The 19,372-nt window shown below is 40.6% G+C and overlaps 2 protein-coding genes across 3 annotated transcripts in view; one reads left to right on the top strand and one right to left on the bottom strand.

Annotated features, from left to right (window-relative positions):
- Window positions 1-11,353, bottom strand: part of CEP95 (centrosomal protein 95) — a 37,191-nt gene extending 25,838 nt beyond the window's left edge. Inside the window, exons 1-5 of one of the 2 annotated variants that reach the window (XM_021678515.2) lie at window positions 10,740-11,353; window positions 9,168-9,296; window positions 7,765-7,872; window positions 3,920-4,030; window positions 723-828 (exon numbers count right to left, since the gene is read on the bottom strand). In XM_021678515.2, coding sequence (XP_021534190.1) covers window positions 723-828; window positions 3,920-4,030; window positions 7,765-7,872; window positions 9,168-9,296; window positions 10,740-10,758 — 473 coding nt within the window. In that variant the 5' untranslated portion in view covers window positions 10,759-11,353. Of the gene's footprint in view, window positions 1-722; window positions 829-3,919; window positions 4,031-7,764; window positions 7,873-9,167; window positions 9,297-10,739 lie in introns of those variants that run through there. The other variant, XM_044921486.1, reaches the window with a different exon arrangement.
- Window positions 11,354-11,582: 229 nt separating this feature from the next.
- On the top strand, window positions 11,583-18,213 carry DDX5 (DEAD-box helicase 5; the record flags this gene model as incomplete). The annotated part of the gene is made up of 13 exons (XM_044921843.1): window positions 11,583-11,822; window positions 13,072-13,161; window positions 13,510-13,606; window positions 13,696-13,829; window positions 13,952-14,017; window positions 14,285-14,426; window positions 14,508-14,668; window positions 14,758-14,930; window positions 15,298-15,408; window positions 15,628-15,689; window positions 15,764-15,823; window positions 17,072-17,296; window positions 17,507-18,213. Coding segments are annotated over 13 exons (1,965 nt in total), but the record flags the coding sequence as incomplete, so codon positions are not given.
- Between the last annotated feature and the right edge of the window lie 1,159 nt (window positions 18,214-19,372).

Here is a 19,372-nt window from a genome sequence, read left to right as displayed (position 1 = left end):
CCTTTTTGGAAAGCGACTGCTTTTAAAAGCTTTATAACATTCATTCTCTTTGAATGAGTTTAAAGAATAGCTTAAAGAAAAAGGATAGCTTAAAGAATAAGTAAAAGTATGTATCACATTTTTAAAACCATAAAAAACACAGGAACAGCCACCTCCACTTCAGAGGAGTGGTTTAGCCAATTATGAAGCACACATATGAATGGTCTGTTATATGGTGATTAAAAATTATTACAAAGATTTTAACAACTTAAAGACTATTGATGTGTAAAGCTTTAAAATGCAAAAAACAAAATTATATAAACAATATAACTAAACCCAAAAAACCCTTGAAACAGTAAAAAAGACTAAAGTATAACAAAACATCAACAGTACTTATTCAGTTTTGAATGGTAGAGTTCATCTTTTTTTGTTTTTTTGTTCTTTTTCCTAATTTCTCTGTATTTTACAAGTTTTCTATAAGGAACATAAACTATTCTGATGACTTAGGGAAAAATTTAAAAATAAGTAGGTGCTTAATACTGAGAATTAAGTACTACATATAGCTCATGGTTCTTAAAACTCCCTCAAGAAGGTTTAAAATATGAGAAGGTAGTAAAATTTTCACACTCGTTTTTTTTGTTTGTTTTTTACTGCCATTCTGGTATATTGTGTGCCATTTCAATTCTTAGTAGAAGGAAAAAGCATAACTTGCTATGATTAAATTCATAGACATTGAGTGCTACCTCTCAAAAGAAACCCTTTTCCATGATGACCTGGATCCCTTAGTACTTTCTGGCTCTTCCAAAAGTTCTCCTTGATGGGATTCTTTAAAACTCTGTCCAGTTTCACCTGTTTAAAATAGACAAAAACAATACCAAAACCCCCCAAATTAATAACACTATTTTTATACAGGGATAGGTAGAGGTAAGAACAGTAAGGCACCCTCATCCTCTCCTGGTAAACTGGGCTCTTGTGAACATGAAATTAGAAAGAACAAAATCACCACCTGTGATGAGCATATTACTTGGGTAACAAACAACAAAAGTGTTGTTTTAAAAGCAGGGTCTGCAGTTGTATTAGCAACGTTTTATTTTTTAAGCTAGGTGGTAGGTTCATTTTCTATGTTTATAAACACCGTCCTGTCTATAAGGGATGTCTAAGGTAAGAGGACTAGGCTGTGGCTTCAGAACATGACTGTGTCAGCTTGCTTCAGGCTCCAAGACTATCACTCCCCTAACCTAAGAGTCAGACTACATTAAGGCTTGGATGGAATTTTCCTTAAGACGATCACTCTTTTCTTCTATCCCAACATATCTGCGGATTACACGTTCACCAGTGGCAGCAACTCACTAGCAATGTGATTTTAGGAGGTATGTGGGTGAACCTCCTATGATCCAGATTTATGGATATTCCCATCTCCATTACTAGAGATTCCCTGTTTGAACATCCACCATCATTTTTTTCTATTTCTGTACTCAACAAGCAACATTTTAATAACGTTAACATTCACTGTGCATCTACTCTAAGCTTGGCTCAGTGCTAAACTATTCATGCATTATCTACTTATTTGACCTTCACTACAGCCATGAAAGAATTTCAGATGAGAAAACTGAGGCTTCGAGAGCTTCAAACAATGAGGGGCATAATGCAGCACTGACTCAAGGTCTCCTTTCAAATCCTTTGGCCTTCAGTTTAAGTAAATGATAATGCTGCTCTGTATACCTGATGCAACTCATGATAATAAAGATTTACTTCCCATTATTAACTGGCATTTTGAAGAATCTGCTCAGCTCTAATATTGCCATATCAACTTGGACCTGCAAAGGTGAGAATCAGACTTTAGAAAACACTGTCCAACTCAGGTACTACTGCACAGGGAGGCCCCATCTGTGCAACTCCCTCCTAGCAGCCCTAAGTTCACCACATTCTACTGACCTCCCCTTGAAAGATCCCTTCTCAGCCCTGCCTCAGCATTTCACTATGACCAGACTCCCATGTAAATCTCTCTCAGTTCTGTGCTCCTCTCTCCATCCCCACTGCCCTATCCGTGGCCAAGTCACCATCGCCCCTCCCCTACTTACAATCAAGCACCGCATTGTAAAAACTGCTGCTGTCAGTGTAAAATTTCAAATTAATCTCCATCTAAAGGTAGTTTTCTACCTCTTAATCTTGCTGCTAAAATGACTAAATAGTCACAGAGCATCAAAATACCTACTGGTAACCTTGAATTAGGTGAGTTTCACATGTCTTTCACTCTCCCCCAATTCTCCTATAATGTTTTTATTGTACAACAGTCCCCCCTTATCCATGGGGGATATGTCCCAAGATCCCCAGAGAATGCCTGAAACCACGGATAGTATTGAACACTATATATACCCTTTTTCCTGTACGTACATACCTATGATAAAGTTCAGCTTCTAAATTAGGCACATTAAGATAAACAACAGCTAATAAAAAAATAGAGCGATTACAACAATATACTACAACAAGTTATAGAAATGTGTTCTCTGTCAAAATATCTTATTCTATTGTATTCACTCTTCTTGTGATGATGTGGGATGATAAAATACCTACGTGATGGGATGAAGTGAGTGAATGACACAGGCACTGCAATACAGCATTAGGTTATTATGGCCTTCTGACAATATGGCAGGAGGATCATCTGCTTCTGGACAGAGGCTGACTGCAAGTAAACTGCGGAAAGTAAAACTGCACATGTGGGGGGACTATTCTATGTATTTACGGCTGTCTTCCTGACTTGAGTATAGGTTTCTTTGAGAGCAATAAACATGGCATGCAATTCTGAATCCTCCCAGAGTACTTGGGCTGGTACATACTTAACATACCTTAAACACTTAAAATACTCCACACTCAGAACTCTCGAAGTTTTTGAAATAAGAAATATCTTCTGTGGCAATCTTTCCTTCCTACATGTGATTTTAAATCTTTTCAACAATGATGATAAAAGGTAGAAAACTATCACTAAAGAGTTTAATTTCAAATGTTATAATCACAGCACAGGTCTCACCATCAACAGTGTGAGAAGAATGATAAGCCTACCCAAATTTTTGTCTTCATTCATATTAGAATTTATGTTGATCGCTACTACTGCTAAAAACTTGTTGGGTAACTTTAAAATAGTAAACCCATTCTTACATGGGTCATATATTACTCCAATCATGACACAGCATTATTTACTCAACCAATCTCAAACTGTTAAGACACATAGGTTTTTTTTTCTTTCTTTTCAATTACATTGCAATGAAGACCTTCAAGCACCTTTCTTTTATATTACTTCCTTAGGATAAATTCTTAGAAATGAGATAAATTGAGCCAAAGATTATAAATTGCTCTTATATACTGCTGATGTATTTTAAATAATCATAAGCCTTTTAGAAGATAATATGGCAATATTAATCTTTATAATTATCATTAAAAGCCATAAAATAAAAATTTCACACAATAAATTGTTACAATTTGGCAAACTGGGCTACTGAAGACTAAAATAAAATGTTCAGGCTGTCACAAACCTAAATGTAGGTTGAAGACAAAAAAACACACCAATTCTTCCTGCTAATGCTTTAGCAATATCCAAATGTGTAACAAAAATAGCACTTCTGACAGAGGAAATTATAGAGTCAGTAATTTCATGCAATAATAGGACAACGGGCAATTTTAGCCAGAATTTAGCTATTATAGATTAGCCTTAAAGTAATTTATAAGCAATATCCAAGTTGACAAAGGACATGGTGACAGTCTAGGGTAGTTTTTCTCAACCACTTAGAACAGTAAGAATTGAGATTTAATTTATGATTAACTTTACCAGGTATATGCATTAGTGATTCCAATTCCTGTGAAGAAAAACAGGCAAAAAGAAAAAAGGCAAAAAGGGACAGGATGTAGAATATAAACCAAATCAAATTTCTATTTTTAAACTTACTTTTCTCATGAGATGTCTCACTGATGTGTTCTGTAAGATACTCCAGCAACCCATCAAATATTTCTAGCAGATTCTTAATAGATTCTTTATCTCCTTTCACTATATTTTCTCCTAAACACAGGATAGAGCTAATTAAAAATATTAACCAAGAAATTGAAAGCCTCATAATTTTGAAATGAATATACCACCATGTACTGTTCTAGATAAAAAAACTGTAAACTAACTCAGGAAAAACAGTAATATAAATATTAAAAATATGGATTTTCTTTTCTTTTTTTTAAAGATTTTATTTATTTACTTGAGAGCGTGAGAGCGAGCACAAAAGCAGGGTGAGGGGCAGAGGGAGGAGCAGACTCCCTGCTGAGCAGGGAGCCCAATGCAGGGCTCAATCCCAGGACCCTGAGATCATGACCTGAGCTGATGGCAGCCGCTTAACCAACTGAGCCACCCAGGCACCCCAAAACATGAATTTTCTGATGCCTAATTATATTTGAAGAAACAAAAGAAGCAGCCTTGAATATAATGTTTGATAATTAACTGGCATATTCCTTCCTGTATCAAGAAACAAAGTAAGTGGACTTAAGAAAACATCCCTTAGTAATATTTATACCAAAATATAAAGCATCTAAGCAGAACTTTATTAGGCTGGTGAAAAAAAATGGCATGAGAGAACACAGTTTCAGATTGTGAGATCCTACTTCTAGATGGTGGTTTGTTCTGAAGATAACAGCAGCAGAGTAATATAAAAACAAAAGTTTGTTGGGATACTTTCGTCAGGAATCTCTCATTTTTTCTATTTGTTAACTTCTGTTCATTTTGTATGCATCATGTCATTTTCTTAATTAAAAATTGCCTATGCATACAAACTTCCAATTTGTATAACTTTGTATACAGTTTGTATAACTTCCAGTTATAAAACAAGTCACAGAGATAAAAAGTAAGGCATAGGGAATAACGTCAATAATACTGTAATTAGAACTGTATGGTGACCAATGGTAACTAATCACAGTGAGTACTGTGTAATATACAGAACTATTGGATCACTATGTGGTACACCTGAAACCAATATAACTTTGTGTCAACTATACTTCAATAATAAATTTTCTTAAAACTGTCCATTCATATAAAACCCTTTTTAATTTCACCTCACCCCAACTTCTCTAGTCCAATCTCCCACCACGTCCAATCTCCCACCACATCCACTTTACACCCAGAAGTTAATCTTTAAACAATCCCTAGCACAATACCTGGCCCATAATAAATCTTTAATAAATGCTAAATTGAAATATTGACAAGAAATGGGTTGGTAAAAGCATGGAAACTTGGCATGCTTAGTGTTACCTAAAATGGACTCTAATCAACATCAGGTATGGATGGAATTTAACTCAAGACACTTGGGTTGTCCTTCAGGAGATCATGCCTGCAATTCTCATAAGTTCAAACCAGTAAGGGAGAGGCAAAATGGAAATTTGATATTTGAGAGAATCTAGCCATTCAAAACTTCATTCATGATGCAAAACAAACCTAAACCAGAACTGTGATGTTCAACACTACTACTAGTACAGATGGACATTTGACAGTTTTTTTGTTTAAAACAAACAGAAATATTATTCTTAAGCCTTATGTTTTTCTGACTTAACAAGATACACAAGTATACCCCCAGGGCATACTCAGAAATTCTGAGTTGCCAGGATGGGGAGCATCTTCTGCCAACCCAGCAACTAAGATGGCATGCCAGAGTGAAGTGCTTTGTGGTATAGGAGATATTGCTTTAAACAGAACACAAGGGGGCGCCTGGGTGGCTCAGTCGGTTGAGCGACTGCCTTCGGCTCGGGTCACGATCCTGGAGTCCCGGGATCGAGTCCCGCATCGGGCTCCCTGCTCGGCGGGGAGTCTGCTTCTCCCTCTGCCCCTCCCCCCTCTCATGTGCTCTCCCTCTAATAAATAAATAAAATCTTTAAAAATAAACAGAACACAAGGAGTAAAAAGATGCTGTGCAGTATACCACAAGAGGTGAGCAGTGTTGCAACTTTTCATGGGGTGGGTGTGTGTTGTCAGGAGCAGCTCTGCGTTAAAAAGTTATATATGCAGATACAACCTTGCTATAGTAGGTTTTAAAAGCACAAATACCAGAAATTGCCCTGTTCAAGTGATAAAGCAATTCAAAATTACAAAGGAATAGGAAAATCCTTGGATTACCCTTCAAAATGAATTATCTCCAAATTTACCACATTTACTCACCTAGAACTGCACTCAAAAATTATTTTTCTAAAAGTCTGTCAATATTAAATTGAGAGATGTAAATGACCTATCCTGATTAACATTTCTCTCTCTTAACTGTCAAAGAACAAACCAATAGTGTAAGCCTTCTCTTAGTGATTCAAATATAGTTTCAAACCCACAGATTCCCTCTCTTCCTTAGCTTGAAATAATTTACTGCAATAATCCTCATTTTCTTACTATGTAAAATATAGGGATTTATAAATATATTTGGTAAGTCTGGCTTCAGAATACAAGCATGATGTACTTTATTTTGGAAAAAGGTTCACAATTTAGTTTTATTTATTTTGAACAGACAATATATTAATGGGGTTTAAAATTCAAACAGTGCAGGATGCCTGGGTGGCTCAGTCAGTTAAGCATCCGACTCTTGATTTTGGCTCAGGTCATGATCTCAGGTTTTGAGATCAAGCCCCACGTCAGGCTCCACACTGGGCGTGGAGCGTGCTTAAGATTCTCTCTCCCTCTGCCCCTCCCTCGCATTTGCACATACACATTCTTTGTCTCTCTCAAAAATGAAACAAAATAAAAAGTAAAATTCAAAAGTGCAAAAGATATATAATGAAATCTCAGCCCACCCTCATCCTGTAGCCCTGAAGTTCCTCTTATTGGAAGCAATCAGTATTATAGGTTTCTTGCACATGCTTTGAAAGAGTCCTTCTGCAAGCAATCAACTGCATATTTACTCTCCTCACCTTTATTTTCTACAAGTAGCACCATACTCTGCACACTATTATCAAATGCACATTTTTCTGACGCTATATACGTTGGAGACTGCTGCACTAATATGGAACATTTTACATAATGAGCATCATCAAAAATCTTTTACATTGGCAGAGTAATTCCGTGTATGGAGCAATCATAACTTATTTAACCTGTCCTTATTTAGTGGACATTTAGATGTTGCTAATTTTTACCTACTACAAACAAGCAGCATGTTAGCTTTAAAATAACTAAACAACAGGGCACCTGGGTGGCTCAGTTGGTTGAGCGTCCAACTCTCGATCTCAGCTCAGGTCTTGATCTCAAGGTCATGAATTCAAGCCCCACATTGGGCTCCACACTGGGTGTGGAGCCTACTTAAAAAAATAACAAAACAGGGTGCCTGGGTGGCTCAGTCGGTAAGCATTTGCCTTCGGCTCAGGTCATGATCCCAGGGTCCTGGGATCAAGCCCCGCATCAGGCTCCCTGCTCAGCGGAGAACCTGCTTCTCCCTCTCCCACTCCCCCTGCTTGTGTTCCCTCTCTCGCTGTGTCTCTGTCAAATAAATAAAATCTTAAAAAAAATAACAAAAAAAATAAAAGAATGAAAAACATACTGCAAACGACCAGCTAGGATACTTACATCTCAGATCCAGGTCCATCACAAACTCAGTGTTTGACCCTCCTAAAAAACCTCTCAAGGATGGGTGCCTTAATTCTACCAGTCAATTGTCTTGGCTCAGTGTTGTCGTTTGGTCTACTTCATAAGCTTACTCATTTGGTTAACTAAACATGTATAGGGTTCTACCTAATAAATTATTTTAGTAAAATGCAAAATTATTTGATGGTTAAGTATATACCAACCTGTTATGTGAGACAAGCTGACTTGCAGGTAATCCAAGGCCAGTGAATCAATTACTGCTTGTACATTGTGAGCTTCATCCTCTTGACTCCTGGGAATAGCTATGAGGTCTGTGGAAAAAAAGCTACATAATTTTTCATCTGAGGGTCCAGGTTGTCATGGTCTCTGACCAGGCTTCTAAGTGAAGTTAACTGCTACAAAAGCAAGCTCCACCCAAAGAGAACAGGCTTTTATAAAGTACAGATAAAGCTAACAGAGCCTGATTTCTACATAGCACCTTTATTAGTTGAATACTTAGTTAATTAACATATATATGAACATGCTCTACAATAAGCACCATACTACAAAAAGATAAAGATAAATTCAAGGAGATGCTAATACTCTAATAAGGGAAACAATACATGAAGTGAGACTTTAACCCATAATCGTGGGCTTCTTTCCATAAGAGAAAAAAACCCCACAACAGGTATGAAAGTAAGTCTTGTTAAAGCACCCTGGTAGGAATTATTGGCATAATGATTTATTTATTTTTTAAGATTTTGTTTATTTATTTGAGAGAGAGAGAGACGCAGAGAGGGAACACAAGCAGGGGGAGTGGGAGAGGGAGAAGCAGGCCTCCTGCCGAGCAGGGAGCCCGATGTGGGGCTCTGGGATCAGGACCTGAGCGGAAGGCAGACGCTTAACGACTGAGCCACCCAGGTGCCCCCGGCATAATGATTTAAAAGGTCAGTATAGACCAGACTGAGGAGAGATATTAACATCAACTTATATCTGGAATTTCTCCGCTGGTATTGAGGAAGATGAATGTTTTGGAGAAGGATGAAAAAAGTATTTTAAAAGACTGATCGGATAACTATATGCCTCTGCACTCAAAAGGTTAAGACTAGCATCAAAGATAACCAGCTAGAGGCCATCTCCATTATTCCAAGTGATGAAGGCACTAAGTCATGGTAAAAATGGGAAAGGAACACAGACTACACACAGTTTTAGTACTTAATGGTTGTAAGCTACACAGAGACAGCAGAGGAATCTATGGATAAGGACTCTGAGATACTTAACCAGGGATGCAGGACAAACATCAACTCGTATCTGTAATACTGGTTAAGTAACCAGACCCAACAAGTTTCCAAGTTCCACTCAATTTTAGAACCTTTGAAGATACATTTACAGAAAAGGTGTAACTTTCATGAGATATTAGGCATAATTAAACAGAAATGACCAAGGCTGTTACTATGTGTGGGTCTCACTAAAGTACTTATTAAGGTAATGAATGCAATAGTTAGAAATAAGATACAAACAAATAAAAAGTCAAAATTTTACAAATCTCATAGGATCTAACTGAAGGCTCTCAAAACTACTGGCCTAAAATATAGTCACTATTACTCCCACTTTTTAGTACCCTTACCTGGTACCTTTTCTCCCAAAATGGATTGGTAAAGAGCAATAAAAACATTAGCATCACAATCTTCTAGTTCTCGTATCCTCAGGTGTATGTGGCATTTCAAAAGAAGGTTATTGGCAACGGTTATCCACTCTGTCAGGAAAGGAAAAAGATCAGCCTTAAATAGCACTAGAAAAAGTCAACCCCCATGAAGATAGACATTGAATGATGTAGAAGATAAAATATTTGATTATTGTAGAAGTTCAAAGACCCTCTGAGGCACGAATTTTGAAAATATTTAATTTCTTGGGATGACTTCCAGAGTGCTAGAATTTTAATGTAGTCAAAACTATGATGCAAATCTAACTTTTACTATTGCAACCTAAAATCTTAAGTTATTTTACCCCTTTTCTTATTTTACCAGCCATACCTAGTGTTTTTATTTAAAACATACAAGTAAATGGGAATATATGTCATAAACGAGACCGTTTGTTAATGATAGTCTGAGATTACCAGAAACTAATTAATAGAAGCTGCTTCAAATTCCCAATAGTATTAGTCATGTTTTTACCCAATTATCTTGTGCAAGTCAGAATTTCTCTGGTGCCCAAATAGGTTAACTTAGTCTAAGTTAATAGATTAACTCAGTCTGTTAAAAACTGAAATAATGACACCAACACTACAACATTTGTTAGTTTTTTTAAAATTACACTTAATGAATAAGAAATAAAACATAGAAAATACATAAAAACGTCCCTAAATTCAGAACTAGCACGTTACCAATACTGTTGAAGTTTCCTGTGTACCACCGCACCCCACCCACAGATACGGCAGGAATTAGCAAGGTTATTTCAAGACTTTCTCAAAGGTAATTTAGAAAGCCTGACCTATTTGATCCCTGATATAATTGGCGATTAAGGAGAAAGTCCTTTTACTTTGTGTTCGACATATTCAGCATGTTCTAGGAATAACGATGTCTCTGTGTTCAAGGCACGTTATCTCCCTCTCCCCATGCCCACTCCTCACAGCTGACCAAAACACGACAAGCAGTTTGAACGCTGTCCTGAGGAAAGGGATGAAAGCGTCCCAGACAACCCAACCCACTCGCTTTGCAAAAGCGGTTGCTAGACAAAGCCGGTAACTCCAGAGGGCACTGAGGAGAAAAATCCAGGAGCATCAGCAGATCTTAAGTGTGTCGTTCCCCCAAAAGTTCAATGCACATGCAGGTACGGCCTCAGTCCCCACAGTTCAAGAACCAGAGAACACGCTGACAGGGGCTGCATTCCCCAGAGAAATACAAGTCCCGGGAAGACGCTTTCTGACTGCCCTTTTTGCAGCCAAGTTGCAGGCGTGCTGAGGGCCTCGCCACGGGGTCCTTCTCTCCACACCCCAAAATCGCGCTCGATGGCCTCTAAGCCGACCGAGATGGGGGCTAAGAAACCCGCAGAAACCGCCCACTACGACGGGGTGTCTGTCACCAGCCCCGCGGACAGCCCAGACCTAAGGAGTGCAGCCAGAGGACTCAAGAGAAAAGGGGCGTTCGGGGACTTAAACGGCTTCAGTCCACACACACCGGGGCTCCGAGCCGAGACTCACCAGCCTCTGAGCCGGCCATGTCACGGAGGCAGGTCGCCGCCTGGCTTCCAACTGGGCGCGCGGTGGACGGCGTCCTGGAAGGGCCCCACAGCGCAGACGCACCGCCAAAGTGGGGGGAACGAAACTAAAGGGCAGGGGGTAAAAGAGGGAGGGACGTTAAAACGGCTTCTCGCTGCTGATTGGCCATCACAGGAACACTTCCTTTCGCTGCACGCGCCGAGGCGGCGGTTTGTGGGCTCTGGATACCATTCTTCGCGGGCAAGATCCCGCTAAGGGATTCTCAGGTGGGTGGGTTTGACAGGCCGAATCACCCAGCCGCCCAGGCCAGTCTCCCGGGGCATTAGTACGGCACTTCCGGTGAGCTATTTCGTTTCGTATTCCTCCGCCGACTCCAAGTGGAGAAGTAGTGCGGTCCGCTTACCGGAGGGGCGGGAGCAGCCACGTGACAATATCAGGCTCCGCCTTCCCGTCTCCCTTGGTTAGGGGCGTGAAGGCTCTTTGGAGACGTAAACATCTCCAAGTGGTCTGAGTGGGTTGGCCCGTGCTGGCCATTTTGTCGGCTGGGCTGGAACTGGAAAAGGGCGGGGTGGCTTTCTGGAGGTGTGGAAAGACGAGAAAAAGGTGAAGGAGTGTAGGCTGAGGCATCTCAGTGTAGGTGGGCCCAGCCATGAAAGGGCCCCCAAACCGGCGACTCTGAGGGAGGGGGAGGGTGGGGGTGGGGCGAGAACATGGCGGATCCCGGAACGCCGGCGGGCGTTGCGGCCTCTGCGCAGGGGCGGGGTGATTAGGTCATAGAGCGGCTCCCAGCAGTCTCTGCGGCGGAGGAGGCGGTCCAGGCTATAAAACCGGCTGCCGGGACGCGGCCGGCACCTCATTCATTTCCACCGGTCTGTTGTTGAGCAGCTTCGGCTCCTGTCATCGCCGCCCCTCCGCCGCTGCCGCCCCCGCAAGGCTTTGCCATCGCCAAAGCCACCTGCAGCGACTCGTCGCACCCGATTCTCTCCACTTCGTTCCCCGCCAACCGCAACCATTGACGCCATGTCGGGTTATTCGAGTGACCGAGACCGCGGCCGGGATCGAGGGTGAGTGTGGGAACGGACTTGTCAGGCCCGGCAGTGGGGGATGGGAGGCCGATGAAGGTGGCGGCGGGCGGGGGCGGCGGGAACTTGGGTTTTTTAACCTATTCTTAGGCTTTATCAATCGAAGTTTTGCGCCATTTTGGTATCTGTCCAAAAGTGACTGAGGGATGTTGTCCTGTTAACGGTCCTCAACCTCGCCTTTTGTTGGCGGGGGTGGGGGAGGGGGCGTCGAAGCCCCCCACCCCCGACGATAGAACAGCTGTTGGGAGAACTCGGGAGAGCGTATTTCGATGGGAGAAAAGCGCGACGCTTCCAGGAAAACGAAGTCAGCGCTGTTAGGTGCATCTTCTCGGGAGGTGTTTTAGGGGCCCCGGGAGTTCTATGATAGCCGAGGGGGTCGCCTCCGAAGCCATTGGTGCGGCGGGGGCAGGGGGGTGGCTGGCACCGCGGGAATCGGCCATGTGGCTGAGTCGCGGGTACAAAATGCCGGCGTCGGACATGGCGGCGGCGCCTTTGTTACCCCGCCCGGCGGAGGAGCTCAAAATGGCAGCGTCGAGAAAATGTGGCGCAGAGAGAAATGCGAGACAAAGGGGGAAGCGCCGCCCCAGCGGGAACGCCGCCCGGTCCGGGACTCCTCCCCCGGTAGTTGCCAGCTCCTCCTTCTCTTTTTCTTTGCGTTATATAATTTTGCTATCCTGATCGGGCGTCCTTCCGCGGGATCCCCCCCCATTCGATAGGCTTGCATAAGTGTCTCTGAGACCAGCGTCCTTGTTCTGTTCTCATTGCTGTTGCTGTCCCATTCTTCCTTAGAACCAAAGCTGCTTTGGTTGAAAACAGCTGATAAATAACATTGTTGTTAAGCACCTCCCTTGTATTGTCTCCTTCCCAGACATTTAATTTCTAAGCTCACGGGAAAGACTAGGAGCTACAAGCTGTTGTCTATCCTTGTAATCTGAACTTCAGGCGTTTGGGCAGCCAGTTTCCGACCTGGTAAATCCCGGGCTGTTGACTTGGCTTCAGTAGTGTGTATTTGGGACAACGGGAAGTGAGAGAGGTGGTGCTAATTGTGGCTTTTGAGAGCATGACGGGTGCTAAGTGCTAAGCCTTAAACCTCGAAAAGTCTCTCATTTACGTGCCGTGTATGCCAAGAGAGAATAAGTCTTTATATAAATTTCTCTGTAGACGTTTGAAAATGTGAGTAACTTCTTTTTGACTAGTTTCTCCCCAGGGTTTCCAAACTTCTTTCCAGATAGGGGCCCTGCCCTACTTCCCCCAAATCGAGGTGCCCCAAATTTGAGAAGAATTTTTATCAAGAACATCCTGATTTGGCTAGGCGCACAGCAGTGAGTAATTTCACATAGCTTCATTGGGTTGTAACTCAATAATGGCTTCTATCTAGTAAGTAAAAATATGAACAGAGACGTCGTGGAAATTGACGAAATTTAGGGAAATTCACGCTTACAGATGAGGTGGTACTTCGGAAACAGGTGTCCTCAAATTTTTCTACATAGAATGGTTAAATATAACTGCACTCGGTGGATTTTTTACTGTGTAGGTTTTCCATATGTAGATATAGGTTTTAAATGGCCCCATTAAAGTTTAATAATAGTTTATAAATTTAGGGGCTTGCTGGCTGCATATTAGTGAAGATTGTCATGGTACTTAGTAGATTATTACAATTTGTTTTATAGCAAGAGGTGGAGACATACAGAAGGAGTAAGGAAATTACGGTTAGAGGTCACAACTGCCCAAAGCCAGTTCTGAATTTTTATGAAGCAAACTTCCCTGGTAAGTGCTAGTTTTGACCCCCCCCCCCCTTTTTTTATTTCCTCCTTTCTCGGCTTCACTAAATTTTACTGAATTGTTGCTAATTACAGCAAATGTCATGGATGTGATTGCAAGACAGAATTTTACTGAACCCACTGCTATTCAAGCTCAGGGATGGCCCGTTGCTCTAAGTGGATTGGATATGGTTGGAGTAGCACAGACTGGATCCGGGAAAACATTGTCTGTAAGTGTGGGAGACATTTTGAGCTTTAATCTGTGGTCATGTGCTAGAGAAAATGGATTAGGAATATAAAGAAACCAGAAGCTTTTTAATTTAACTCTTGTTTGTTTCCCCACCACAAATAGTATTTGCTGCCTGCTATCGTCCACATCAATCATCAGCCATTCCTAGAGAGAGGTGATGGGCCTATTGTAAGTATATATCTGTATTTTTTGTTAATTTTTGCTTAGGAGTACAATGCAATGTTTTGTAGAATATGTAGCAAAAAATAATTCTTGTGGTCTAATGTAGAGACATTAGTTGTATCACGTTAATTTAGCTGCTGACAGAGCTGCCTTGATTATACCTGAGTACTGGACAGCAAAATCAGTGACCTGCCTATTTAATGCCAATCAGTTAGTTTAAAACTAGGATCCAGGAGTTTGCTAAAACCTGTTTCACTTTTTGTTTCTCTTTAGTGCTTGGTGCTGGCACCAACTCGGGAACTGGCCCAACAGGTACAGCAGGTAGCTGCTGAATACTGTAGAGCATGTCGACTGAAGTCCACTTGCATCTATGGTGGTGCTCCTAAGGGACCACAGATTCGTGATTTGGAGAGAGGCATGTAACAAAAATTCTATCTGTCACTGTTGGTGCTGGAAGTTCTAGATCTCGTAGTTACATCTATGTGTTTAATTGAAGGTGTGGAAATCTGTATTGCAACACCTGGCAGACTGATTGACTTTTTAGAGTGTGGGAAAACCAATCTGAGAAGAACTACTTACCTTGTCCTTGATGAGGCAGATAGAATGCTTGATATGGGCTTCGAACCCCAAATAAGGAAGATTGTGGATCAGATAAGAGTAAGTGCCTTTAAAAATGTTTTATTTTCAAACTTAGCTCTCAATTTATTCTTAGAATACAATGCTTTTTTTAATCCAAAATATTTTAGCCTGATAGGCAAACCCTAATGTGGAGTGCAACTTGGCCAAAAGAAGTAAGACAGCTTGCTGAAGATTTCCTGAAAGACTACATTCATATAAACATTGGTGCACTAGAACTGAGTGCAAACCATAACATTCTTCAGATTGTGGATGTATGTCATGATGTAGAAAAGGATGAAAAGTAAGTTTTCTATAGAAGTTATAATTCTCAAAGTTTCGCCAAACAAAACTTTGCAGTTACTCTTTCATAGGTTATCTTAAAAGTGGCTTTCAGTTGGGTGGAACGTGAATGTGTTCATTTAAAATTAGTCTGTCAGTCTTCCTGAAAAATGTTTTCTTCATTCACATAATTGGTTATCACTATATTTATAGCATTTCTTTAGGTGAAAGAACATGCTTTGTGTCTTAAGGACCAAGGGCAGTTGCTTAAGTGTTCATGCAGGTGTTTTTACTTGTAGCCGTGTAACTGAAGGTAGTGCTTCAGTGACTTTAAATGCGTGGCCATAACCATGGACTACTTTTAAAATTCACAATTTTTTTCTCCCAAGACTGATTCGTCTAATGGAAGAGATAATGAGTGAGAAGGAGAATAAAACCATTGTTTTTGTCGAAACCAAAAGAAGATGTGATGAGCTTACTAGAAAAATGAGGAGAGACGGGTACGTGGGCTTCTTCCATTGAAGCAGGTGTATGCGAGCTGAGGTTGGGGGGGCGCAAACCGATCAAGAGTAACGATATAAATGTCATGGATGACCATTACCTGGTGTAAATAAAACTGCTTAGGTGAAATTAAAGGAATCGGTGACTAGATAGGTAGTAGACTAAAACCTTTCAGGTGTCAAATGTGAGCCTACTGATACGGTTTTTCTTTAATGTAGGTGGCCCGCCATGGGTATCCATGGTGACAAGAGTCAACAGGAGCGTGACTGGGTTCTAAATGGTTAGTCAAATGAAAACTTTTTTTTCTCAAAACCTGGAATTCTCAGATTATTGATGATTCTTTCTTTTTCACAGAGTTCAAACATGGAAAAGCTCCTATTCTGATTGCTACAGATGTGGCCTCCAGAGGGCTAGGTTAGTAAAAACTCGAATTCATGGCTTGGTTTCCCAGAAGATCTCCATATAATTCTTTTTAAAGAAAGTTTATTGCTTTCTTTAACCTCTGCATTTTTTTCTAAGTTTTTTTCATATAAAGGTGCAGTCTTTGTGGCAAGGCCTAGGCATGACAATCGGAGGACTCGAGGGGGATGGAGGACTAGTGATCGGCTGGCTGCTTCCAGTCGATTAGAGAGGTGAAAAGCTGAAAGTGTGCCAGTAATCTTCAAAAGGCAGAACATACCACCTCTGCCCCGTAAACTGTTCTCTCCGGGGGAAAAAAATGGAAGTTATCCTCACAGTTCACTGCCGTGGTATTTCTTCTGTCCCATGCTTTGCATGACTGCCATGGTACAGCATTGTTTCAAACTGTTCACTGTGATCTGTGGGTCTTTGAGTTTCAGTGAGTTTGCTGAAATGTTGAAGAAATATTTCCAAACTTCAATGTTCAATGAAATTTTTGTTCAAGTTTGAAATGGAGAGAGCAGCTTTAAAAGGTACTAAGCCTTTTACAAATTGGTGAGTACTGGCACATGAGATCTAGATCAGGAACAACTTCTCACATTTAGTCAGTGGGAAAAGAAAGCAGTGCTTTGAAAGTTCCTCCCTCACCTACACAGTAGTCGTCATGTCGAGACCTGCCAGAGAGAGACACATTCTCAAGTGAATCCTGGCTTCTTGGAAGCGCTTGCCTAGACGAGACACAGTGCATAAAAACAACTTTTGGGGGACAGGTATGTTTTTCTTGCAGCTGCGGTTGTAAGGTCTTGGCAAGACAAGCAGTGTGGCCAGAATTTTGAACTTCTGATGAGTGTGTAATGCAAAGGACCATGTACATTTTTGTTCAAAGGTCCTCAAAATGAGCACATGAAGAGGTTGCTGTGAACCTTTAAGTGGCCCTACTGCGCAGAAGCATTCAGATGTCACTTGATGATCTGTAAGGGGACTTGGCTGGTTTGGGAATATGTTAGAGAATACATGTCCTTTTGATAGGCTCTCTATCATTGGGTGGGTAATGAGACAGGTAGATGGTGTGTGCTTTTTTTTTTTCTCCCCCTTCCAACCTCAATGGTATTCCTACAGAGAATGGATAACCATTTTAACTGTATTTTTTGCAGCCCATACCTTCTTGGGAATACAATTGTCTAACTTTTTATTTTTGGTCTGGCTGTTGTGGTGTGCAAAACTCCGTACATTGCTATTTTGCCACACTGCAACACCTTACAGATGTGGAAGATGTGAAATTTGTCATCAATTATGACTACCCTAACTCCTCAGAGGATTATATTCATCGAATTGGAAGAACTGCTCGCAGTACCAAAACAGGCACAGCATACACTTTCTTTACACCTAATAACATAAAGCAAGTGAGCGACCTTATCTCTGTGCTTCGTGAAGCTAATCAAGCAATTAATCCCAAGTTGCTTCAGTTGGTCGAAGACAGAGGTTCAGGTAAGACCAACCTTCATTAAGAAATGTTGGTGATTTGGGGTCACATGATTGTCTACAAATCCTTTAAATGGGATTGGCGGGTGAGTAAAATCTTCAATATGAAACTGAGAAAACACTTCACACAGTGCATAGAGCTTCCTAATTCCTTCTGTGTTCATAATGATTTGTGCCATGGAAATAATACGCTTGCAATTTTTTTTTTCTTGACAGGTCGTTCCAGGGGTAGAGGAGGCATGAAGGATGACCGTCGGGACAGATACTCTGCGGGCAAAAGGGGTGGATTTAATACCTTTAGAGACAGGGAAAATTATGACAGAGGTTACTCTAGTCTGCTTAAGAGAGATTTTGGGGCAAAAACTCAGAATGGTGTTTACAGTGCTGCAAATTACACCAATGGGAGCTTTGGAAGTAATTTTGTGTCTGCTGGTATACAGACCAGTTTTAGGACTGGTAATCCAACAGGGACTTACCAGAATGGTTATGATAGCACTCAGCAATATGGAAGTAACGTTCCAAATATGCACAATGGTATGAACCAACAGGCATATGCATATCCTGCTACTGCAGCTGCGCCTATGATTGGTTATCCGATGCCAACAGGATATTCTCAATAAGACTTTAGAAGTATATGTAAATGTCTGTTTTTCATAATTGCTCTTTATATTGTGTGTTACCAGACAAGATAGTTATTTAAGAAACATGGGAAATGCAGAAATGACTGCAGTGCAGCAGTAATTATGGTGCACTTTTTCGCTATTTAAGTTGGATATTTCTCTACATTCCTGAAACAATTTTTAGGTTTTTTTTGTACTAGAAAATGCAGGCAGTGTTTTCACAAAAGTAAATGTACAGTGATTTGAAATACAATAAATGAAGGCAATGCATGGCCTTCCAATAAAAAATATTTGAAGACTGAATTAAGTGGAAATTGTACTTTATTTTACATATATAATGTCATGTAAAACTTTGCTTAGATGGTCTGTTTTTTTTTAACCATAAAAACTTGACTGCTCCTTTCTCTGGTTTGGGAAGTGGGGAGATCAGAAGGCCCTTCTTAGAATGATCTATTTATAGTGCAAGAATTAAAATGAGATTAAGTAAATTTACAGTTGTAGGCTAAATTGCATTAAGGCTCTCTGTACCTCATCAGGTGAGTCATTTAATAGCCTAATGGTTAGAATGGTGAAGTGAGATTAAAATAGGAAATAATCAACTGTATAGCCCCACCCTCAAACTGCTTAGTGTGAGAGCAACATGGATGACTTTATTCCTCCAAATAACTTGCTTTTCCAGAATAACTCTTGGCTCTATTGTAAATTACCAAAACGGTGAGCAAAGCTAAAAGACTTTACACCTTTTAAGATCTTTGGCCAAGAGCTAAGTTTGAATTTAATATAGATTGTAGTATTCAGGCCCTTGGGGCACTTAACTGGTTACACTGGGAATCATGAATGTCTTTATGATAATTCAGGGAACTCTAGAGGACTTCAAACTGGACGGTCTATTCATATTCAGAGAAAATCCTATCGAAGTTAACGATTAACCAAGAGGAAGCAACATAACCAAAAGCACAGTGACTATTGTACAAGTCATCTTGTTAGGTCAACATGTTTTTTTATTGCTAGAAAGGTCAGGGGAGGAGGGGGTTTGTTTTAGATTTAACTGGCTCACCAACCTTTCTAATACTTCATTTCAGTAATGACTAGAAATAGGTCTGGATGTCTTCCCAGAGTCTGGTATATATGTTCTTTTTTGTCAGGAGAGGAGAGGTCTTCTTCATGAGACTTCACTTAAATTCTGGTTATTAAACTGAGGCTTTAATTGGTGTCAATGCCTTATCTCTAAAATGTAAAACTAGAATTTGCTTGGGGTAGGGAATGGGGAAGTGGTATTTTTAGGACTAATACATTGAAAACTGATTCAGCCTCTCATGACTTGAACAGTTTTCAATAGCATGGTTAGTCAAATTCATTATGACTCTTAACTTATAAGAAGCTTTTGGGGTAGGTTGGAGTATTTATTACATATTTTACTGTTTAATGTCTAACGGCCTTTTAATTTGTAAACATTTATTGA

Source organism: Neomonachus schauinslandi, chromosome 15 (assembly GCF_002201575.2).
Source record: "Neomonachus schauinslandi chromosome 15, ASM220157v2, whole genome shotgun sequence".
NCBI lineage: Eukaryota > Metazoa > Chordata > Mammalia > Carnivora > Phocidae > Neomonachus > Neomonachus schauinslandi.
This window is presented reverse-complemented; position numbering and strand designations above follow the sequence as displayed.